General features: G+C 37.8%; 1 protein-coding gene across 1 annotated transcript in view; it reads left to right on the top strand.

Moving 5' to 3' along the window:
• MOB1B (MOB kinase activator 1B) overlaps positions 1 to 21780 on the top strand; it is a 54247-nt gene that overhangs the window by 20418 nt on the left and 12049 nt on the right. Inside the window, exons 2-3 of the mRNA XM_059159623.1 lie at positions 15136 to 15302; positions 16750 to 16843. Coding sequence (XP_059015606.1) covers positions 15136 to 15302; positions 16750 to 16843 — 261 coding nt within the window. The remainder of the gene's footprint in view (positions 1 to 15135; positions 15303 to 16749; positions 16844 to 21780) is intronic.

Genomic DNA, 21780 nt, shown 5'->3' with positions numbered 1-21780 from the left:
AAATTTTTTTTTTAATTTCCTGGTTGACCCATTCATTCTTTAGTAGGACATTTTCGCCTCCATGTATTTGAGTTCTTTCCAACTTTCCTCTTGTGATTGAGTTCCAGTTTCAAAGTGTTGTGGTCCAAAAATATGCAGGGAATGATCACAATCTTTTGTTACTGGTTGAGACCTGATTTGTGACGCAGGATGTGACCTATTCTAGAGGATGTTCCGTGTACACTCAAGAAGAATGTGTATTCTTTTCCTTTAGGATGGAATGTTCTGAATATATCTTTGCAGTCATCTTCCAGTGTGCCATTCAAAACCCTTGTTTTCTTGTTGATCTTCTGCTTAGGTGATCTGTGCATTGCAGTGAGAGGGTGTTGAAGTCCCCTACTGTTACTGTATTGTTATTAATGCGTTTATTTGTTATTAATTGGTTTATAGAATTCACTGCTCCCATGTACAGTTGTTGGATCTTGTTGGATAGATCCTTTAATTATGATAAAGTGCCCTTCCTCATCACTTATTACAATATTTTGTTTAAAATTTAATTTGTCTGATATAAAGCTTGCCACCCTAGATTTCTTTTAATGTCCATTAGGATGATAAATGGTTTTCCATCCTCTCACTTCATTTATTATTATTTTATTATTCTTTAAAAAGATTGTTTGTTTATTTATTTATTTATTCATCAGAGAGAGGAAGAGCGAGAGAGCACAGAGGGAGCAGCAAGCAAAGGGAGAAACAGGCTCCCCGCTGAGCAAGGAGCCCGATGTGGGACTCCAGATGATACGTCTGGCTTTGTTCCTTTTTAAGGTTATTTTGGCTAGTCAGGGTTTTGAATTTTTTTTTTTCTCCGAAGATTTTATTTATTTATTTGACAGATAGAGATCACAAGTGGGCAGAGAGGCAGGCAGAGAGAGAGAAGAGGAAGCAGGCTCCCTGCTGAGCAGAGAGCCCAATGCAGGGCTCCATCCCAGGACCCTGGGAACATGACCTGAGCTGAAGGCAGAGGCTTCAACCCACTGAGCCACCCAGGTGCCCCTCAGGGTTGAATTCTTGTAATGCAAGAAAAAAAATATCACACCCCTCTCCTATATCACATATATACATACTTCCCATCTGCCAGTTTCTCGGTATGGTTAGTACTATATAAACACTATATTTATTTTTTTACTTTAAAGATTTTATTTATTTATTTCAGAGAGTGAGAGAGAGAGCACAAGCAAGGGTAGAGGCAGAAGGAGAGGGAGAAGCAGACTCCCTGCTGAGCTGGGAACCCTATGTGGGGCTGGATTCCAGGACCTGGAGATCATGACTTGAGCCAAACGCAGACGCTTAATCACCTGAGCCACCCACGCACCCTGTAATTTTTTTTAAACATATTTTATTTATTTGTTTGACAGAGAGAGAATACAAGCAAGGGGAGCAGCAGAGGGAGAGGGAGAAACAGGCTCCCTGCTGAGCAAGAGCCTGATGCAGGGCTTGATCCTAGGACCCTGGGATCATGACCTGAGCCAAAGGCAGCTGCTTAACCAACTGAGCCACCCAGGCGCCCCATATTACAATTTTATTTTTCATTTCCTGAACAACTCTAAACCCGATGTTTTATTTTCTATTACTCATTGTTCTTTTGATCCCCCAGTACTCCCTCCGTTAACTTTTAAAAACATTCAGATTCTTTCACTATTTTCTTGAGTAAATGCCTGCTGGAGTTTTTTGGCCTGCTCTAGTCTGTCTGTATTGGCTGATGTTGTCTAGTCTTGCCGGATAGCGTTACTTTTGGAATCCTTTCTCTTCATCCTGAGGATTCCCCCTTGCATGGCTTTTGAATTTCTTGTTTCTTAGATCTTACGTCCTTTTTCTTGGTTTCCTCCCTTACTTTGGTGGAGTGGATCTCTAAAAACTCCCTAGAAATAGTAAGTGGAATGTAAACATTTTGAGACCTTTGGTGTATGGAGATATATTCTACCTTCCTACTTGATATTATTTTTATTATGTCAGAATAGAGAGTTCTAGGTTGCAAATAATTTTTTCACAGAATTTCAATTTTAATTTACATGGTATCTAAGCTCTCGTTGTTTTATAAAGTCCAAATACCTTTCTGATTCCTAACTTTTTGTATAAAATTTTTTTGGTCCTCTGGACCATTGTAGGGTCTTTTCTTTGTACATACAGTTCTGGAGTTTCATAATGGCATCTTTTCTTGTGGGTCTATTTTCATCCACTGAGTTGGTGGTCTCTTACTCTAAAAAGGCATTTTCAGTTCTGGAAAATTTTCTGGTTTATTTCTTTGATAAAATATTTTAATGATAAAATATTTTGTTTTTCTGTTTGTTATATCTTTTTGGAATTTCTTTTACTTGGATATTGAGCTCTTAGACTGGTTCTTGATTTTTTTGCTTTCCATCTCTTTGTGTCCCAAGAGATTACTTCAAGTTTATTTTCTATTCTATTATGTTCTTCATTTCTGCTACCAATTTTTAAAAAGTTTCAAGTGTCCCATTTAGTTTCTCTTTTGTATGTAGTGCCCTATTCTTTTTTCACAAAGCAATGTTCTTTTTTTCCTGTATTAATAGTTTTTTTGGAATGGGTTCATTTTTATTCCTCTGCATTGTTTATTCAAGTTGCTTTTTTCTATTTTACTGTCTTCTTTCATGTTAGAGGCTTCCTGGAAGTGCCTGGTAACCCTTTTGCTTTCTTCTTTTATTTACAAGTAGGACAACTGAAAAACTAATTGAATCCGTGTGCGTGTGTGTGAAGGGCGTTTCATCTGTGGTATTTGCGAAGGGTGATAAGGCTAGGCTGTTTCCCTGAAGAACTCCTAGTATGAATCTTTTTAGGTCTTTGTGCATGGGTGGTCAGATTTGTCTGGAAGAGCTCTTCTGCTGTTTACTTGGAGATTATTATCCTGGCTGCACGGTTTCTGGGATCCTTTGGTTGGGGGGTGCAGGTGCAGGGAGGCCAGATAGAGGCCCTGACATTGATTTTCTACGCTTACCCAATGTCCCCGTGTTAGGTATGGTACATTTGCCTGCATGTGTGTGCGTGATCTCCGAAGCCAGACACCCTTTCTGTTTTGCCCTTTTCACAGAGTAACTTTAGCACCTAGTCTTTTCTTAGGATGGGGATAGTGTTGAAGCCCACTGTGCTGACTGCAGAGGGAATTTGAGTGTGTAATTTCTTAGAACGTGAAAGTCTTATTCCATGTCCATTCCCACTTCCAGAGTACTCTGCTTTATTTCTGAACCTTTTGTGGGATCTGTGGTGTAAGTTAGGTTGCTTCCAAGTTTAGGATTAGGTTTCCTGAGGTATGTTAATTCAGTTATTTGATTCATCTACTTTTTAATTTTCAAAATTTCAGTTTTGTCTTTTCTTTCATTCTCTTTGTCCTTATGGGATTATGATTTTTTAAAAATTCGCTTAGGGGCACCTGGGTGGCAGGCATCAGCTTTTAGCTCAGGTCATGATCTCTGGGTCTTGGCTCGAGCTTGTATTTGGGTTTCCTGTCTTGCAGGGAGTTTGCTTCTCTTTCTCGCTCCCTCTGTCCCGCCCTACCACTTGTACTCTCTCTCTCTCAAATAAATAAGTAAAATTTTGAAAAAAAAAATTCACTTTTTATCATTTTGAGGAGGGAATAGAACCTAGTAGCCTACGGTCTTCAACTATCACTCTTCAGAATAGTCTTATTATAAGTTCTAATTCATTTTATTGCCATATTCTGTTAAGTATCAACAATTGTATGGTGTCTCTAAGTGAAAGGAAATTGTTTTTGTGTTTAACTATTGTTTTTTGAGTTGTTTTGTTTCAGTGATGTGTTAGTTGGTAGTGAGTCTAAAGGTCCTTTTTCCAGCCAACAGTGTTTAATAACTTATTTTTACAAGAAAACAGGCTAATCCAAATTTGAGCTGTAAGGAACTTTTAAAAAATTTATTATTAGTCTTCACTGATACTCTACATTATTCAGATTATTCTTATGAAGTATGTTTTAGCAAATCTCATTTAAATCTTTGTCTTTGATTTTAATTATGTATTGGTTAAATTATATCTCTAAATCAGGAATGATCTCTGTTTTATTTAAAAACAAATAAAAACCAATCAACTGCATTTGCAATTATATATATTTATGTTTTTAAGGATTTTATTATTTGTTTTATTTGAAGAGAGCACGGGGAGGGATAGAGAGAGAGGGAGACAATCTCAAGCATACTTAGAGCTGAGCACAGAACCTGATATGGGGCTTGATCCCACAACCCTGAGGTCATGACTTGACTAGAAGCCAAGGGTTGCACGCCTAATTGGCTGAGCCACCCAGGTGCCCCTGAAATTATGTTTATAGGAGAAAGGAGTAAGTGATTTTTAACTTTTGTATTCATGTTTCTGATACCTTTCTCCATCTCCACTAAGTAAAAGAAATAAAGGCTTTTCCCATTTTCCTGGACACTTTGTCATTTTTCATAGGCAAACATGAGCTTCCTTATTTTTCTTAAGACCATTTAATGTGTTGAATTTCTTTTTTTATTTAAAGATTTTATTTGCTTATTTGACAGAGAGAGGTCACAGGTAGACAGAGAGGCCGGCAGAGAGAGAGGGGGAAGCAGGCTCCCTGTGGAGCAAAGAGCCCGATGCGGGGCTCAATCCCAGGACCCTGAGATCATGACCTGAGCCTAAGGCAGAGGCTTAACCACTGAGCCACCCAGGTGCCCCAAGACTGAACCCAATTTTATAAGCCCAGGAAATGAATTTAGCAAACATTGCCAAAATACTTGCTTTACCTTACCATTTTTGGCTTGGAGTCCTTTATTGGTTTAGCTCAGCAGACATTTGTCAAAGATCTCTGTTTTAGCCTATGCCTTCTGCTAGGTTCCGGAGATGCAGTATTGTCTTAGAAATAGTTCTTGCCTTTGAGAAACTCATGGTATGTTGTAAAATAGAGATGTGTGATAATGTCCTTGTGAACACAGAGGAGGCTTCCTTAACCCCGTTTATACTATCAGGGAAGCCTCCTGAGGAAAATGATACCTGAATTAATTATCTAGGGATGACTAGACAACCAATGGGGGAAAAAATGTTCAGTTAACAGTACATGGGATAAGGAGAGTAGGCTCTCATTTTGACTTCATATTTTTTTATTTCCCTAGTCAGTCTGGCGTTATTATAAGAATTTAATTTCCTAGCATTTAGACCATAAATCTGCTGTATTTTGCATTGTATACCTATTGCTTTACTGCTTTGTATTTATAGGCAAATGGTAGGCTATAGGAATTTTAGGTGAATCTTTGCTCTAGTGTTTACTTGGGATCTATATCTGATACAAAAATTGTTCCAGGGGATACATGGTGGCTCAGTTGGAAGAGCATGTGACTCTTGATCTTGGGGTCGTCAGTTTGAGCCCCATGTTAGGCATGGAGCCTACCAGAAAAAAAGAGAAAAGATTGTTCCATTACTGCCAAGGCTGAAGACTTGATCTTTTATTGCACCCTTTAAGATGGGTCATAGTATTGAATTGAATACCTGAGTAATTCTGCTGTTTTGCTTTGGAAAAAAAGAAAAAAGAATCCTATTATTGCAAGGAAGTGCCTGTTAGCTTTTAAAGTATGGTTAAATTACTTTAAAGTCTGGGAGAATATGGAAACCTGTTCAGTTATTAAGAAAAAAAAAATATATATGAATATATCACAGAGGTAAAAAGTACAGTGTGGAGAATATAGTCAAAATTATTGACTTACTTTGTTATTTTGTAATAACATATGGTGACAGATGGTGACTACACTAACTGTGGTGAACATTGAGTAGCACATAGAATTGTTGAATCCATATGTTGTACACCTGAAATTAATATAACGATGTATATCAATTATATTTCAGTAATTTACAAAAGTATAAAAACTACTTCCTCCTTTCCCTCTCCCTCAGTGGGAGGAGTAAGCTTGCTTAAAATTGCTGAGATGTCTTGCTTTGATTGACGAGTTTTTAAACCAAGGTTTAAAGTATGGCTGGACTACAAAGGGCCCAAGACTGAAAATGAAATTTTGGTATCAGGATTAGCAACTAACCCCAATCCATCTGCTGCTTCTTTTGTTGCAGTTAAAATCTTTTAGATTTCTTGTGCCAAATAAAGACAATGGACCAGTTTTTTTTCTTTAATATTGGGAACAACTGCTCCTTGCAATAGGAACATTTTTTTTCTCCCCTTTCAACATCATTATTTAAAGTTACGTAAACATTTAAAAGGTATCTGTTACATCCCAGGTTCTGTGTTAGGTACTTGGGATTCAAGGGTGACTAAGACATGATCTATATATATACTTGACTAACTCATATTCTATTGTAAAATGCAAACAAATAAGCAAGAGAGGGAATGTTTTAAGTGGACCCTTTATGGATTAGTATAAGTGTGACAGTAGAATTGCTGTGCTCTGGATGTGTACCCCCAGATTCATATGTTGAACTCCTAATGCCTACTGTAATGGCATTAGGAGGTGAGGCTTTTTGGAGGTCATTAGGTCATGAGGGCTCTACCCTCATGCCTGGGGTTAGTACCCTTATTAAAAACAAACAAACAAACAAACAAAATAACAACAAGCCGGAGAGCTCCCTAACTCCTTCCAGCATATGAAGAGAAATCGGCAGGCAGCAAATCCAGAAGAGGGCCTTCACCAGTACCTGACAGTGCTGGCACCCTGTTCTTGAACTTTCATCCCTGAAACTATGGGAACTAAACTGGTATTATTTATTAGCCACTCAGTCTGTGATATTTTGTTACAGCAGCCTGAATAGACTAAGTCAGGGATGAAGTGATTAGTGTTTATTTATACATATGTGTATATACATGCATGTGAGTGTGAATATACAAACTCATATACATACTCATTCCCTAAGCATTTTAAAGCTGTCAGTTCCTATACTGTGCGGATGCTGTGTGACAGCTACCTTAAAACGAAGTTTCTCTTTTTAAGATTGTATTTATTTGTCAGAGAGAAGGAGAGGGAGAGAGCATACAAGCAGAGGCAAGCACAGGCAGAGAGAGAAGCAGGCTCCCTGCTGGGCAAGGAGCCCGATGCGGGACTTGGTCCCAGGACTCAGATCATAATCTGATCCGAAGGTAGCAGCTTAACCCACTGAGCCACCCAGGTGTCCCTGTATTCACTCATTTAATTATCATAATAATCTGCATAATTGGTGATATAATCTCTAGGATACTAACAAATGCAAAAGTACACACATAAAGTATTAGAGGTGCATTAAGCTATAGTAAAGCACAAGAGAGGATGGACAGTTTTTCCTGGGAGGTTAGGAAAAAATTTTGTACAAGAAGTGTTGTTTAAGCTCCCTAGATGTTTCTTGGTTGAAACACCAGTATATTTGGAATTACTGCCAACTCAGGTGCTAGATTCATGTTTATTCTGAGCTCTGCACAAGCAAATTTCAGTTTCTTCTTTTAACAGCGCAAATTGTATAGGATTTTGAAAATGGAGTCACTGCTGCTGCATGGAAATCACCCAGATACTCGACTCTGGGTACTTATAAAATCTCCTGTGGTTTCAGTACCTGTTTACTGACTGGGATAATGAACGCAGTGCTGGGCAAAGGAAGCTGCGGTCTGTATCCCGCTCAGAAGCTAAGAGGTGATTGGAGATGTTTAGTGTCTTCACCTGTAATTGAGATAATGCCTCAGATTACTTCACAGGTGAGGAAACTAATTGGCCTTCGTGTGTGAAGTGCTTTATTATTTTTTAAGGGTTAGATTATAAAATGTCATGGGGCATTAAATAGTGAATTGATTAACCCTCTGCCTATTCTTTACGAAGTCACTGAATTATACTTTTTAAGGTTCTAAGTGTTGTGAACCTGCTTTACACTGAGAGGCAACCCAGTTATCAGTTTAATACACTGGTGATATATTCCCTATAATAGTTAAAGAGCACGATGTTAAAATGTGGAAGAAAAGTTTCCATGACTAAAGATGTTTGGGAAGCCCTGGGCTAAATCGTAAACAATTTTCTTTACTACTGTAGGACTTCTCATAGCTTATAAAATGCTCATTTAATAATACACTTGTGCATCTTTTGGCATTGTGCTAGCCAGTGAAGATAACAGAATTACCTGTTACCTTTAGTTTCATCTTTCCTCTAAGCCTGAGTCTTGGAAATACAGCTGTCTACCTAACATACGAATGTCTGACAGGTGTCTCAGGTTAATATGTCCAAAACCCATCTCAATAAATGGTCTGTCTTCTACCTACTTAAGACTGAAAAGATAGTCTTTGATTTTTCACATTGATTTTTCACCACTTTCCACAAATCATGAAATCAAATAGTGAGTCTTGCTGGTTCTGCTACAAATACTGGAATCTGTCTTCTTTTCTCCATCCCTGCCGTGAGATTAGGGATCTTGTCTTTATTGCTCAATGCCGTGTCTCAGGGCTTAGAAGAGTGCTACCTAGAACATAGATGGTGGTCAGAGGATGTTATTGGGAAGACAGAGTGTAAGAGTGGGTAAGTGGATGAAAGAAACTCACTTATTAAGGTGGTGAGGAGCATTTTTTTTCCCTTCTTTTTTCCTTTCTCTTCATTTTAGGAGCATTATTTTTTAATAATAAACATTATTCTTTGAAAAATGTAAAATGTGGAACTATAACTCATACCCTAAAACTCCTCTAAAATGTATAATTTTGTGGATTTTTAACAAAGTTGCACAATCACCCTGGCTATTTAATTCCTAAACATTTTCTTTTTTAAAAGATTTTATTTATTTATTTGACAGAGATCACAGGTAGGCAGAGAGGCAGGCAGAGAGAAGCAGGCTCCCTGCTGAGCAGAGAGCCGGTTGCGGGGCTCAATCCCAGGATCCTGAGATCATGGCTTGAGCTGAAGGAAGAGGCTTAACCCACTGAGCCACTGAGGCGCCCCAATTCCTGAACATTTTCATCGAACCCTGGAAGAAACCTAATATCATTAGTAGTCACTCCTCCAGTTCCTTCTCTCCAGCCCTAGTTTCTGTTGCTTTGGATTTACCTATTCTGGTCATTTCCTATAAATGGAGTCATACAATATGTGATACTACATATTTTGTGTCTGGGTTCTTTGCACTAGCATAGTATTACCAAGATTCACTCATGCTATACCATGTATCACTGGGCATGTCCTAGGCTAGGTTTTTCATGTATTTATTTGCCAGAGTGAGACTGAGAGAGTGTGAGAGTACAAGCAGGGGGAGCAGCAGGCAGAGGGAGAGAGGGAGAAGCGGGTTCCCCACAGAGCAAGGAGCCTGATGCGGGACTCGATCCCAGACTCTGGGATCAGACCTGAGCTGAAGGCAAACACTTAGCCCATTGAGCCACCCAGACATCCTTTTTTTTTTTTTTTTTTTTTTTTTTAATAAAGATAGGCTTTCTCTGTTAGTGTATCTCATCAACATTTTTTTTTAATCTAGTTTTTTTTAATTGAAGTGTAATTGACATATAATATCCTCCTGGTTTCAGGTATATTCTCATCAGCTTTTTAATCTTAACAGAATTCCTCAATTGCTGGTCTGCTGATAGCCTTCTTTCAGGGTTTCTAACAATGTTAAGGACTTTTTACTTTTCTAACATTAACCATAGCTGCAGTAGTACCACTCTGTGGTAATAGTGACTTAAAAAGAATGTTAGACATGGGGTGCCTCAGTGGCTCAGTCGGTTGAATGTCCTACTTTTGGTTTTGGCTCAGGTCATGATATCAGGGGTCCTGGGATCAGCCCTTTGTTGGGCTCCATGCTCAGCAGGGAGTCTGCTCGAGATTCTCTCCCTCTGCCCCTTCCCTTATGTGTGTGTACTCTCTCTCTCTAAAATCAATCTTTTTTAAAAAGAAAAGAATGTTTGAATTAGACAAATGTAGGTAGGTATGTTTGTTTAGATTGCTAACTTTCTTTAATGAAGATGGTCTCTTCGATATTCAAAGCTTTTAGCCTATAGCCTTTAGCTTTATTATTTTTAGAACATGTACTACTTGATTTTGGTAATTTCTAACACTTTTTGCTGGTACATATATGCCTTTCTGAAAGCATTAGTATGTTTGTCAACCTTTTGAGAGAAATTGCTCTCTGGTGGGATTTTATTTTTTCCTTAATGGTAGTACTAAATATTCATATAAATTAGAAGAGATATGAGGAGAAGAAATGGAATTAAGTAGTTGGAAGATTGTTTTAAAAATGTGTCTGGTAACTCCCTCAGTATGAATTAGTCTTGTGCTTTTTCATAAGTGGTTTGATTAAAACTTTGGCAATTTAGGAAGAAAATTGTTTGAAATAATTGAGTGGAAGATAAAGGTAAATAAGCATCATGGGTGAAAGAATGGGCTTTAAATATTTAAATCCTAGATTTAAATTCTGGCTCCTTTATCTACCACTCTTATAATCTTGAGCAAATTATGTAAGTTCTTTAAGCCTCAGTTTTGTTATCCATAAAATAAAATAATAGTCTGTACATCATAGAGTTAAAAGGATTAAATGAGATATTACATGTAAAATACTTCTGAGCACAAAGCCTGCTGTAAATGTTAGTTAATATTAATCACCATCATTACTGTCCTGATGTAGGAGTTCTTAGCCTGAATTTCATTGGAACTATCCATTAACAAGTGTTTATCAGGTACCTGATCTTTAGTATTGGACTTAGACCTATGGAAGGAGCTGCTGATGTGAGTAACAGGCTGGTACCTAGAGTTGGAACAAAGAAAATGAATATTAGTGATTCAGTAGTAAGGTAGGTATTATTATTCCCGTTTTATAGATGAGGAAGCTGAGGCTTGGTAATGTTAAGTAACTCCTTCAAGATAATTGACATGTTCTTCAGTGTCAAAATACACAGATATCTATTCTAACCCATCTTAGTGCCCCAGTTTTAAGTTCTCTATGTATCTCCCCTTTGCCCCATTTCCTTTAGTCTTAAGATTTTCCTATCCAAATTTGAAAGTATCATAGTTGGATTGGACGATAAAGGATTAAAATTAAGGGTAATAATGTATGTGACACTGTTGAGATGGTAGGAAATGGTTTATGGGAATTAACCTAGGTATCACTGTGGAGCTAATCAATTCTTTAGGTTCTCAAGGACGAAATAAATAATGCTCTTGAAACTTAAAAAAGGTAAATCAAATTGGATGACTAATTAATTATAAGGGAGGTGGGTTCAGGGTTTTCCCTTAGGACACAGTTATTTGTCAAGCCAACATGTCTTGCTCTAGAAAATGATTGGCTTTCTGATGTGACTAAGAGAACCGGCCAGGACAAACAACCCCAAATCCTTGTTGTTTACTTGGAAAGAAAAGACCTCAGGGTAATGCCATGAATTATCAAAAAGGGAAATTCATTCCCTTATGTGTAATGTGTCATTCACATAGAAAGCCCCAAATTCTCATAAAGTTATGATACTGTGTTAGGAGCTGTACGAGAATAAGTAGACTCGTTTTCCTCTAAGACTGAAAATGTGCATAGGCATTTTCATACATTGTTAATGGGACTGTGAAAGGGTACAACTTATTTGGGGAAAAATAGGTTTATATAAAATCTAAAAATGTGAATATAATTTAGCACAGCAATTTTATTTTTAGTGATTTATTCCTCATATATGCATGTGCAGGAGGATACTTACTTCAGTGTTGTAATAACAAACGACTGGAACAGCCTAAATGCTTATCATTAAGTGACTGATTAAAATGTATTATACACTTATATAAGGAAGTACTATTGAATCTTAAAAAGAAGAAGTTAGATCTACTTCTATCTTAATATACAACCATCTCCTGGATATATTAAGTGAAAAACATTATTTAGTATGTATAGCATGCAACAATTGTGTTAAAACAAAAAACAGGCCCAAGTGTTTTTGGCCTTGTTTAGACATAGACTCTCTGGAAGGATATACAAGATACTTGCTCTGAGATGCTTCTGATACACAGGTCTGTCTCTTCTAAGGAGGGTGGGAGGCAGTGTACTTTCTGTTATTGAAGATGTTTTTGAATATTTGCATCAAATGTCTTAAAATGTCATGTGAGATATATGCATTTGGCCATACATTGTTTTTATAAGAGCTTTACTCATTGATAAGGACTTTTGCATGTATGCTTTCATATTTGTGCTTTTGAACTTGAGGACTCTGTCATTGGTCTTTTTGACCTAGAAATGGGAAGCAGTACTGAACTTCCAGAGGTAGGGTGGATACTGGTGGAAGTTTCAGGTTGAAAAAGCTGAATGTGGGTTTTAAAAATAATATTTAAAAAATATAGAGTATGGAAATGGTTAGGTTATTCTGCTTGAATAAAGCAGAAAGGTTAGAGAGAAAGAAAACTAAAGGACTTGAGAACATTTCAGAAGTTTGAGTGTGCATGGAAAAGAGGAACAGAGAAAGGAGTCAACAGTTTTAAAAACAGTTTTAGGGGGTGCCTGGGTGGCTCAGTGGGTTAAAGCCTCTGCCTTTGGCTCAGGTTATGATTCCAGGATCCTGGCATCCAGCCCAGCAGCCTTGGGCTCTCTGCTCAGCAGGGAGTCTTCCCCCCCACCCCCCCACCTGCCTCTCTGCCTACTTGTGATCTGTCTGTCAAATAAATAAATAAAATCTTAAAAAAAAAACAGTTTTAGTTTTTAGAAACTAAAATCATTTTATAAACATTATCTCATCTTCTTAAATTATGCCCTTTTATAAAAAGTTATTTTCCAGACTTTCGAAAGACAAAATAAAGACGTTGAAGCCCAGATGATAATTTGTGGTTTCTTAAGTAACGTGAGAAGAAAATGGCAAAATGAGGAATAGAACCTTGTTTTCTTAATTTCTAGTCTAGCTCCACAATTAGCATTAGATCACCTGAAACTTGTTATGGGAATAGCATCAAAAAACAAAACAAAAATTTTAAAACTTCTTTTGTAAACTTGATGTGTAAAAGCATTTGTTTCCAAAGTTAAGGTCATGTTTGCCGCAGTGTTAGGAGAAGAGGATGGGAATCGTGGTTGAATAAAACTTCGGGTATTGCTCTACCATTTCCTTTGTTACTCTGTCCTTCTGGTTCAGCAACAGGAAGACAATAAAAAAAACCTAACATTTTATTTGCACAGCATTTTACAATTTTAAAACCTTTTTCACATATATTTTCTCGTTTTGCAGCAGATTTAAGATACAGATACTGCTGATGTTTCGTTATTTTTATTAGGCTTTCACTGTTTAAGAAAGAATAGACTCAAGAAAATTGGGGTATTTGCTCGAGATAACACACCTTGGCCCTCACAAAATCGAACTCAGGGTTTTTTTTCCTTTCTACTCAAGAATTAAGTCTTATGAGGCAGGTTTATTTAGCTTTGTAGAAGACCAGTTCTGGAGAGGACACCAATCTAAAAGCATTTGGAAGCCTAAAATTTCGTGGTAGAGTGATTCAGTACATAGGGGGCAGGTGAGGCTCTGACCCTTCTCAGAGTGCAGGCACAGCTGATGGCCCTGTAACTTTCAACAGTTTGTCGCATCCTCAGTTGCTGTATTAGTCTGAAGAGTGGCGAATTAAAGGGAGTGTACTTAATTTACACCCTGCCTGAAGACATGTACCAGATTACTCCTAGGAGTTACGTTTGTAATTAATCACACATAAATTAATGAAATTTTTATAAACAAAGGGTGAGAAGGGTGGGAAAATGAAGTAAGTCTTAAGCTTGGTGCAGGCAGCCACAATGATCCTTTCTGTGTTTTTATATTTTAGAGACGCTGGGAGAGAATTTGGTGTTTAGTGCATTACCGGATTAGACTGAAGATGAGTTTCTGCTCTCTAGTGGTGGTCTAGGGACGTACTGTGTCTGACGTTTGACATGTCTGTTTACTCTGAGAGCAATGGAAAAACCACTGAGTGGTTTTAAGCAGAGGAGTTATGTCCGATCAGGGCTTTTAATGATACTTTGTTAGGTAGAGATACCTGGCAGAGAGAGGGGGCCAGTGTTAGAGTTGAAGACCCTGTTTACTCCAGTTGAACACTTGGGGAAAGACCCATGTGAAGAACGCTGTTGCCTTAGAAATGCAAAATACTACGCATTTGAATTGAATATTTGGGTTGACTGGTGGATTCTTAGTTTATCTCAGGATCCTTAGTATTTTTTGAAAGCATATCGGGTGATTGTACTATGTAACCAACATTGAGAACTACCCTTTATCTTGGGGAAGACAGGAGACATCATGCGGTTAAGCTTGGGAGAAAGGGGGTAGTGAGTGAAAAGTTACGGAGAGCTTGGGAAGTATAATGGTGGTTGTTCTTTTTGGAATTCCCTTTTCATATTCATAAACTCCACAAGTCTGAAGACTTTGGTGGTATGGATTTAGTAATATTAAACTTACAGGGTTCCCACTTACCCACCTTCCTCTAATTCATTCTTTCTTAACTGTTCCTTTTTATAGGAAGAGAAGAAAAGGGAAGTATTAAGAAGGGATGACTGGAGTATAATACAGTTTGATAAGAATTTGATAACATTAACAGAAGGATCCATCTCTTAAAAACTCTTAAACTCTAAGACTAGTTTTACTTGACCCATTGAAAAAAAATGCATCTGTATATCCACACAAATTCAGAAATTTTAGCGAGACAACCATATTAAGGTCTAGCTACTTATCTGCATATGTGGAATTCTGCATTAAGATTGCTGCTGCTTCCTCTAATTGGGCAGAACGTAGAACATGTAGCTTCTCTTTCTCACTCTAGAATTTTTATGTTTCATTGATGTAAAACTATTATCTTTAATGAAGGAAATAAATTATTTTTACTAGAACAAGAGACATAATAGGGGTGAAAAGGAATAAAATGACTGAAAACAATCACAGAAATACTTTGTTTTTATAGACTACAACCTATAATTCTAAATCACTAAATTATGGTGAAAAGCTGGATTAATTATAGCTAAAAATTCACTTTCTCCTTGGAAGTTGTAGTAGGGAATGTAGAGAAAGTTTGTAGGAGTTTTGGGTATCAAACATAGTAGCTACAACCTTATTTTGCTGGGATTTAATGTTGCAGGTACAATTTAGGGCTCTTTATTTGTGGACTTTAGGATCACCTCAGTGTTAATTTAGTAGTACAGCGCGGTGTACTCTGTTGAAAGTCATGCCTTAAATATTGAGGTTCTTTTTTTCTCTTCTATTCATAGTGGTAGCCGCTCCTCTAAAACTTTTAAACCAAAGAAGAACATTCCGGAGGGTTCTCACCAGTATGAACTCTTAAAGCACGCAGAAGCCACGCTTGGCAGTGGCAATCTCCGGATGGCTGTCATGCTTCCTGAGGGCGAAGATCTAAATGAATGGGTTGCAGTGAACAGTAAGTAGCCTGTCTGTTTCTAGTGGACTCTACGTTATGTTAGTAGACTAATTGTAGGTGAGTGCTGGCATGTTGTCTGTTCAAGGATCTAGTTACTGACCTAATGCCACAGTTACAGTGATAACCTCAGGCCACTTTAGCCTTTATGTTACTTTATTGTGAGTATGGAGTTTTATGAAATTTTTGTCTCCTGTTACAATGTAATACAGAGAATAGATTTACCATCTTCAGTAGAAAAAAATGATAATGATGACAGCAGTTAATATTTATGGAACACTAATTCTGTGTCTGGCCCTGTGTTATCCTCTCTGCATGGATTATTTATATTTCATCTTTACAGTCTCGTGATGTAGGTACTGTTATTACTTCAGTTTAATATAGATAAGGTGAGACAGAAAATTAGTAATTTGCCTACGTCATACAAATGGTAGAACCTGGGCTCAAATAAATAGAGCTTTAGGATTTTAGAGACTGCGCTTTTTTGTTTTTTACGTTTTTATTTTAATTCCAGTTAGTTAACATACAGCGTTGTATTAGTTTCAGGTGTGTGATATAGTGATTCAGTACGTCCACGCGTCACCCCGTGCTCACCAGGACAAGTGGAGACTACCCTTCCGCCGCTGTGCTAAATTGCTTCTTTCAGTAGCATTCTCAATTATTTGTCTACATTATGCCCTTTTTTTCTCCCCAAAAAGGAAACCAATAATGATCTTGTGAAGTTAGTAAAATACGTTTATGAGATACTCTTATTTTGGGGTAGACTTATAAAAAATTTTCAAATCAGTGTAGTTAATACGCAGTGTTGTATTAGTTTCAGCAGTACGATAGTGTTTCTCCGAGTCTGTACGTTACTCGGTGCTCATCCAGATCCGGGTACTCCGAATGCCCTTTGCCTTTCACCCTTCTCCTCCCCCTTCCCACTGCCTCCCCTCTGGCCACCACTCACTTGTTCTCTATAGTTTAGAGTCTGGTTTTTGGTTTGTCTCTTTTCTTTGTTTTGTTTCTTAAATTCCATATCGGGCTGAAACCATACGGTATTTGTCTTTCTCGGACTGCCTTATCTCACTTAGCCTTGTACCCTCTAGATTCATCCACACTGTTGCAGGTAGCAACAGTAGTTGCGTAGGGCTCGATCCCAGGACCCTGAGATCATGACCGGGGCGGAAGTCCAGAGTTGGATGCTTAACTGACTGAGCCACCCAGCCGCCCCAAATTTGTGTTGGCTATATGTGTTGCAAAGAATTTCTCCCATTCTGTGCTTGTTTTTTTACCCTCTTAAGGGAGTCGCTTAATAAACAGAAGCCCCTATTTTCAGAGTAGCCAAATATTGTGATTTCTGTGTATGCTTTTGCCTCTTCTTTTTAGAGGAAAGAATACTGATAATATGATTCTGCTTGAGTAAAATTAAAATTTAATTCTTTTCTTATAACTAATGCTTGCCTTGCAGCTGTGGATTTCTTCAATCAGATTAATATGCTTTATGGAACAATCACAGATTTCTGTACAGAGGAAAGTTGTCCAGTGATGTCAGCTGGCCCAAAGTAAGACATGGTTTATGATCAATTCTCATTTTTACTTAAACGTTCTTAGATAAGAAGAAAGTTTCTGACCATATGATTTCTCTATTCAGCATCGCCTTCAGTGGTTCACTAATGGCTGATAAATATTAAGTCCAGACTTCTAAGCCCGAGCTTCATGGCCCTCCCTGTATAATCCGCTTTCCTCCTTTCCTCGCTTTGCTTATGAATCTCCTCTGGTCTATCCAAACTATGTAGATTACTGGCAGTGCCTCACTATTCCCTCCATTACTTCCACTCTGAAAACTTGCTCATTCCATTATTCTTTTGGATATTTTTCTTCTCTTCCCATCCCCTTCCAGTCATTATCTGGTAATATTTCAAAAATTCTTACCCATCTGCAAGGCCTAAATCAAATGCTTCTTATGAAATCTTTTGATTTTTTTCATACTAGACCTGATCTATTTAACTTTTTTGTCTTTGTGATTACATTTCTTTATTTTATATTATACTTACACTATTTATACATGTCTTATTTATTTATTTATTTATTTATTTATTTATTTTTTTATTTTATTTTTAAAAGATTTTATTTATTTATTTATTTGACAGAGAGAAATCACAAGTAGATGGAGAGGCAGGCAGAGAGAGAGAGGGAAGCAGGCTCCCTGCTGAGCAGAGAGCCCGATGCGGGACTCGATCCCAGGACCCTGAGATCATGACCTGAGCCGAAGGCAGCGGCTTAACCCACTGAGCCACCCAGGCGCCCCTACATGTCTTATTTAACCTATTAGATTCCTTCTTCATTTAAATCCCTTTTGGTGCAAAAACAGTGCCTGCCACCTAGTTAGCACTTGGTAAATGTTTGCTTGGATCAATAAATTTTTGAAACTGGATTTTGTTATTACTATGGCTGATAATGACTGCTGCCATTTATTTAGTGCTATCTAAAATGTTAGGACTTTCATACATTTCATCTTTTACTTCATAAAGCAAGCCTATGACATAAGAAAAGAAATTGAGTCTGAGAGAGGTTAAGTAACATGTCCAAGGTCCTATTATCTAGAAGCTGGAGAACCAGAATTGAAATCTAAATGGCTTTGATTCTAGTGCCTCTACTCTTACTTGGTACATTGTATTATTATTTTACTATTATAAGCTATATTAATTGATATTTACAAGACATTAAGAAAAGTTTTAATTTTTAGTGCTGACTTTATAAAAAGTCATATATCCTACATATACATATATAAAAAGTCATATACCCTAAACCCTTATCATATAATGGTCTAAATATTAAAATAAAGCAAAACAGGGGTGCCTGGGTGGCTCAGTGGGTTAAGCCTCTGCCTTCGGCTCAGGTCGTGATCTCGGGTCCTGGGATCGAGCCCCATGTTGGGCTCTCTGCTCTGTGGGAGACAGCTTCCCCCCATCTCTCTGCCTGCCTCTCTGCCCACTTGTGATCTCTGTCAAATAAATAAAATCTTAAAAAAAAAAAAAAAAGCAAAACAGTACTGCCCAGGCTTACGAGTGCTTGGGTGTATTATCATTTTAAGTTGTGGCCTTAGATTGCTAATCACTTATTGTAGACTATTTTTGGTGACTTTTAAATAGTGAGATTATTGACTACCCAAGAGATTCATTGTTACTAGTTCATAGTCATACTTTATTTTTTGAGCAGATTCACATATTGAGCAGGTATTACCTACTTGGAGTTGTTTTTCTTATCCTTCAAATTAATTCCAAATGAGTTTAGGTGTTTCTTGGAATCCAGGACTTTTAAAGAGGGCTGACAGTTTGCCATCATCAGAGATGTTCAAAAGAATATGATTTGAATATTTCCTAAGGTAATTTTTTTTAATAAAGAACATATTTTAAGACTATTTCAAACTTTGAAACTTCCAGTAATTTTAGGTGTACAGAAAAGTTACCGGAAGAGCATGAGGAGCTCCCATATTTCTTTGGCAGCAAATTCCCCAATTATTAATGTCTTAGTGCATTTGCTTCATCACCTACTCTGTGTGTATACTCATTAATGTTAATTTTTTCTAAACCTTTTTAGCAAGTTGTAGACATTAATGCCTCTTCCCCCTCATATTCAACTGTGTATTTTCCAAAAACTAGGTTACTCTTCTACGTAATCGGCATATAGACTGTCCAGATCACTTCTTGTGATTTGGACACATACACATTAAATAATTGCTTCAGCAGTATCTCAGTTTTCCCTTTCTGGTCCAGGATTCAGGATCCTATCTAGGAATATATATTGCATTTATTTGACTTCTCTCTTTACGTACCTATAATTTAGAATAATTTTTCAGTCTTTTTCTGGTGTTGCCCTTTACATGGAAAAGAGTTAACATAGCAGGCCTGTTACCTCTTGAAAGACCTGTTAAAAGTTGCTATCTTTGTGGACAGCCAGCTGGGAAGTTGGATTTCTTTTTCTTTTCTTTTCTTTTTTTTTTTCTTTAAAGATTTTATTTATTTGACAGCGAGTGAGAGAGCACAAGCAGGTGGTGGTGAGAGAGGGAGAAGCAGGCTCTTCTTTGAGCAGGGAGCCTGAAGCGGGGGGGTGGGGCTCAATCCCAGGACCCTGAGATCATGACCCTAGTGGAAGGCAGACACTTAACCAGGTGCCCCAGGAACTTGGATTTCAAAAGGGTTCCCACCTCCCTAACTCAAGACTGGGTCACTGTGCCTAAACTCTTTGTACAAACAGTATGGCCAGTGCTTTCCTTCTGGGAATCTAGAATTGTAATATGTGCCACCCAAAGGGTGTCTACTTGATCATGCCCCAGTAACTAAAACCTGTACACCGAGTCTCTGATGAGCTGGCCTGGTAGACAGTACTTAACGTGTGCTATCATTACTGAGTCTTGGGGCAATTTAAATGTGTCCCTGTGACTCCAGTGGGAAAAGACTCTTGGTTTCCTCTGGCCTTCGCCCCATTTGTTTTTTCTTTTTGCTGGTTTTGGTTTGTGTTCTTTTACGGTTGTAAACAATAGCTTTGAGTACAACTATGTGCTGAGTTCTGTAAGTTCTTTTAGCAAATCCTCAAACCTGGTAGTGATCTTGGGGACCTCTTCCTTACACTGTCTGTCTGATGTTTCCTTGTGACCACATTCAGACTGTGCATTCTTGGCAGGACACCATAGAAATGCTCATTTTTGGGTCAGTGAATAATATCAGGGGCACACACTGTCAACCATCCCGTCACTGTGATGTTAACCCTGATTACTCCATCGTCTTCGTGTGTGCAAGGTTTCTTGGCCTCGATTTGCCATTCCGCCCTTGAAATTGACTAGTGTTCACTGTGAGGTTTTCTGATGTTATACCAATACCTGCGAATTAGGGAGAATTACTGCCACGCAGAATACTGCGGTGATCGCTTTCTCAGAGAAACCTTATCTAAATAGCTGATTAGGAAGAACGTATGTGATTCTTCAAAAGTAGTGGGCATAGGATCTCTATAAAGATATTATAAAAACAAAAAACATTCTTCCTTTTCTTCTTCCTTGCAGTCATCTGTCCTTCCTTCTAGCGACCTTCCTCGCCTTCTTTCCTTCCTTTTCCCGCCTCCCCTTCCTCCTTCCCGTCTTTCTGCTTTTCCCTCCCCTTAACCTCCCGCCCTTCCTTTTAATTTTGAGAGTCTTAAGCTTTGTTCATTGTTCGTGCTGAGAAGATACAGTTGTCCTCATGCTCTGCCATCTTTAGCAGAAGATGCTGGGCATTGTACCAAGGAGAGGCACTTGTTAGTAGCTTAGTACTGGCCCCTTGCAAAGTGTGACTGAGTGATGGCTCAGGATTTTGTCAGTTATTATTTATTATTACCAAGAAATGAGGAATATTTTGCAATTTGCAAAATATTTTCTTTTTCTTTTTTAAAGATTGGTATGAACTTATCATGATGACAGAAATACAGTTCAAAGAGAATGGTCTGACAAAAGTGAAATAAAAAAATCAGTGTGGGCAAAACAGAGTTATAGGATGAAGTCATCTTAAGTATAAACATGACAGAAGAAGAAGAATGGGTCAGGGAATATAAGCAATATATAGTTTTATTTTTATTTTTTTGAATTTATTTTATTTTATTATTTCAGTGTTCCAAAATTCATTGTTTATGCACCATACCCAGTGCTTCATACAATACGTGCCCTCCATAATACCCACCACCAGGCTCCCCCAACCCCTTACCCCTAGTTCTGTTTTTCAAAAAGCTTTAGGATATTGAAAGTTAGTATGCTTAAAAAATTGAAAATGATTTTTAGGTCAACTGTGTCTGCTTTTGGTTTTTGCATTTAAAAGTGAATATGTAACCCCTGGTCACTAACAAAATGAAAAATGTGGGAGGAAGGGAAAAAATTTTCAGGTTTCTTAACATGTGGGAGAAAACATGGATAAGTACCTGTCTTTAAGTGAAGAGTAATTATGGCTAAAAGTTCTACCATTCATGGTCTCTGTCTCTCAAGGATCAAATAAGAACAGGCCCGAGTCCCCCTCAGAACTTTAATTTCAGTTCAGAAAGGATCTCTTGACCATGAAAGTGATGAAGCAGTGGAATAGAATGCCAAATGTTGGGGAATCTCCTCTTGGAGACCTTCAAAGTGGACTTGAGAGTCATCCCTGTTGCCCAGGGTCGGCAGTAAGGTCTGCTGTTAGGATGTTTGTTCAGGCGTATCGTGTTGAGGTTTATTGTTCAGATCTAAGTAGCTGTGATTAAATGGAAAGCTTTGTTATTTAACCTATCTCAAGATCATTTTCATCATTTAAAATACTCTATAATATTTCTCCATTGTATTTCTTTCACCTTCTTCATTAGACACACTGACCTATCATTTTGTCAGTTCAAACTGGAACAAAAACAAATTGGCTTCAAAGAGAGAAGCTAAGTGGTAGAAGTAATCTTTTGGAAACTAAAATACAAAATGATGGTTCAATTTAGAGATTTTTATGCTTTGGAG

The sequence above is a fragment of the Mustela lutreola genome, chromosome 1, assembly GCF_030435805.1.
Source record: "Mustela lutreola isolate mMusLut2 chromosome 1, mMusLut2.pri, whole genome shotgun sequence".
NCBI lineage: Eukaryota > Metazoa > Chordata > Mammalia > Carnivora > Mustelidae > Mustela > Mustela lutreola.
The sequence above is the reverse complement of the archived record's forward strand: the minus strand, read 5'-3'. Positions and strand labels throughout refer to the sequence as shown.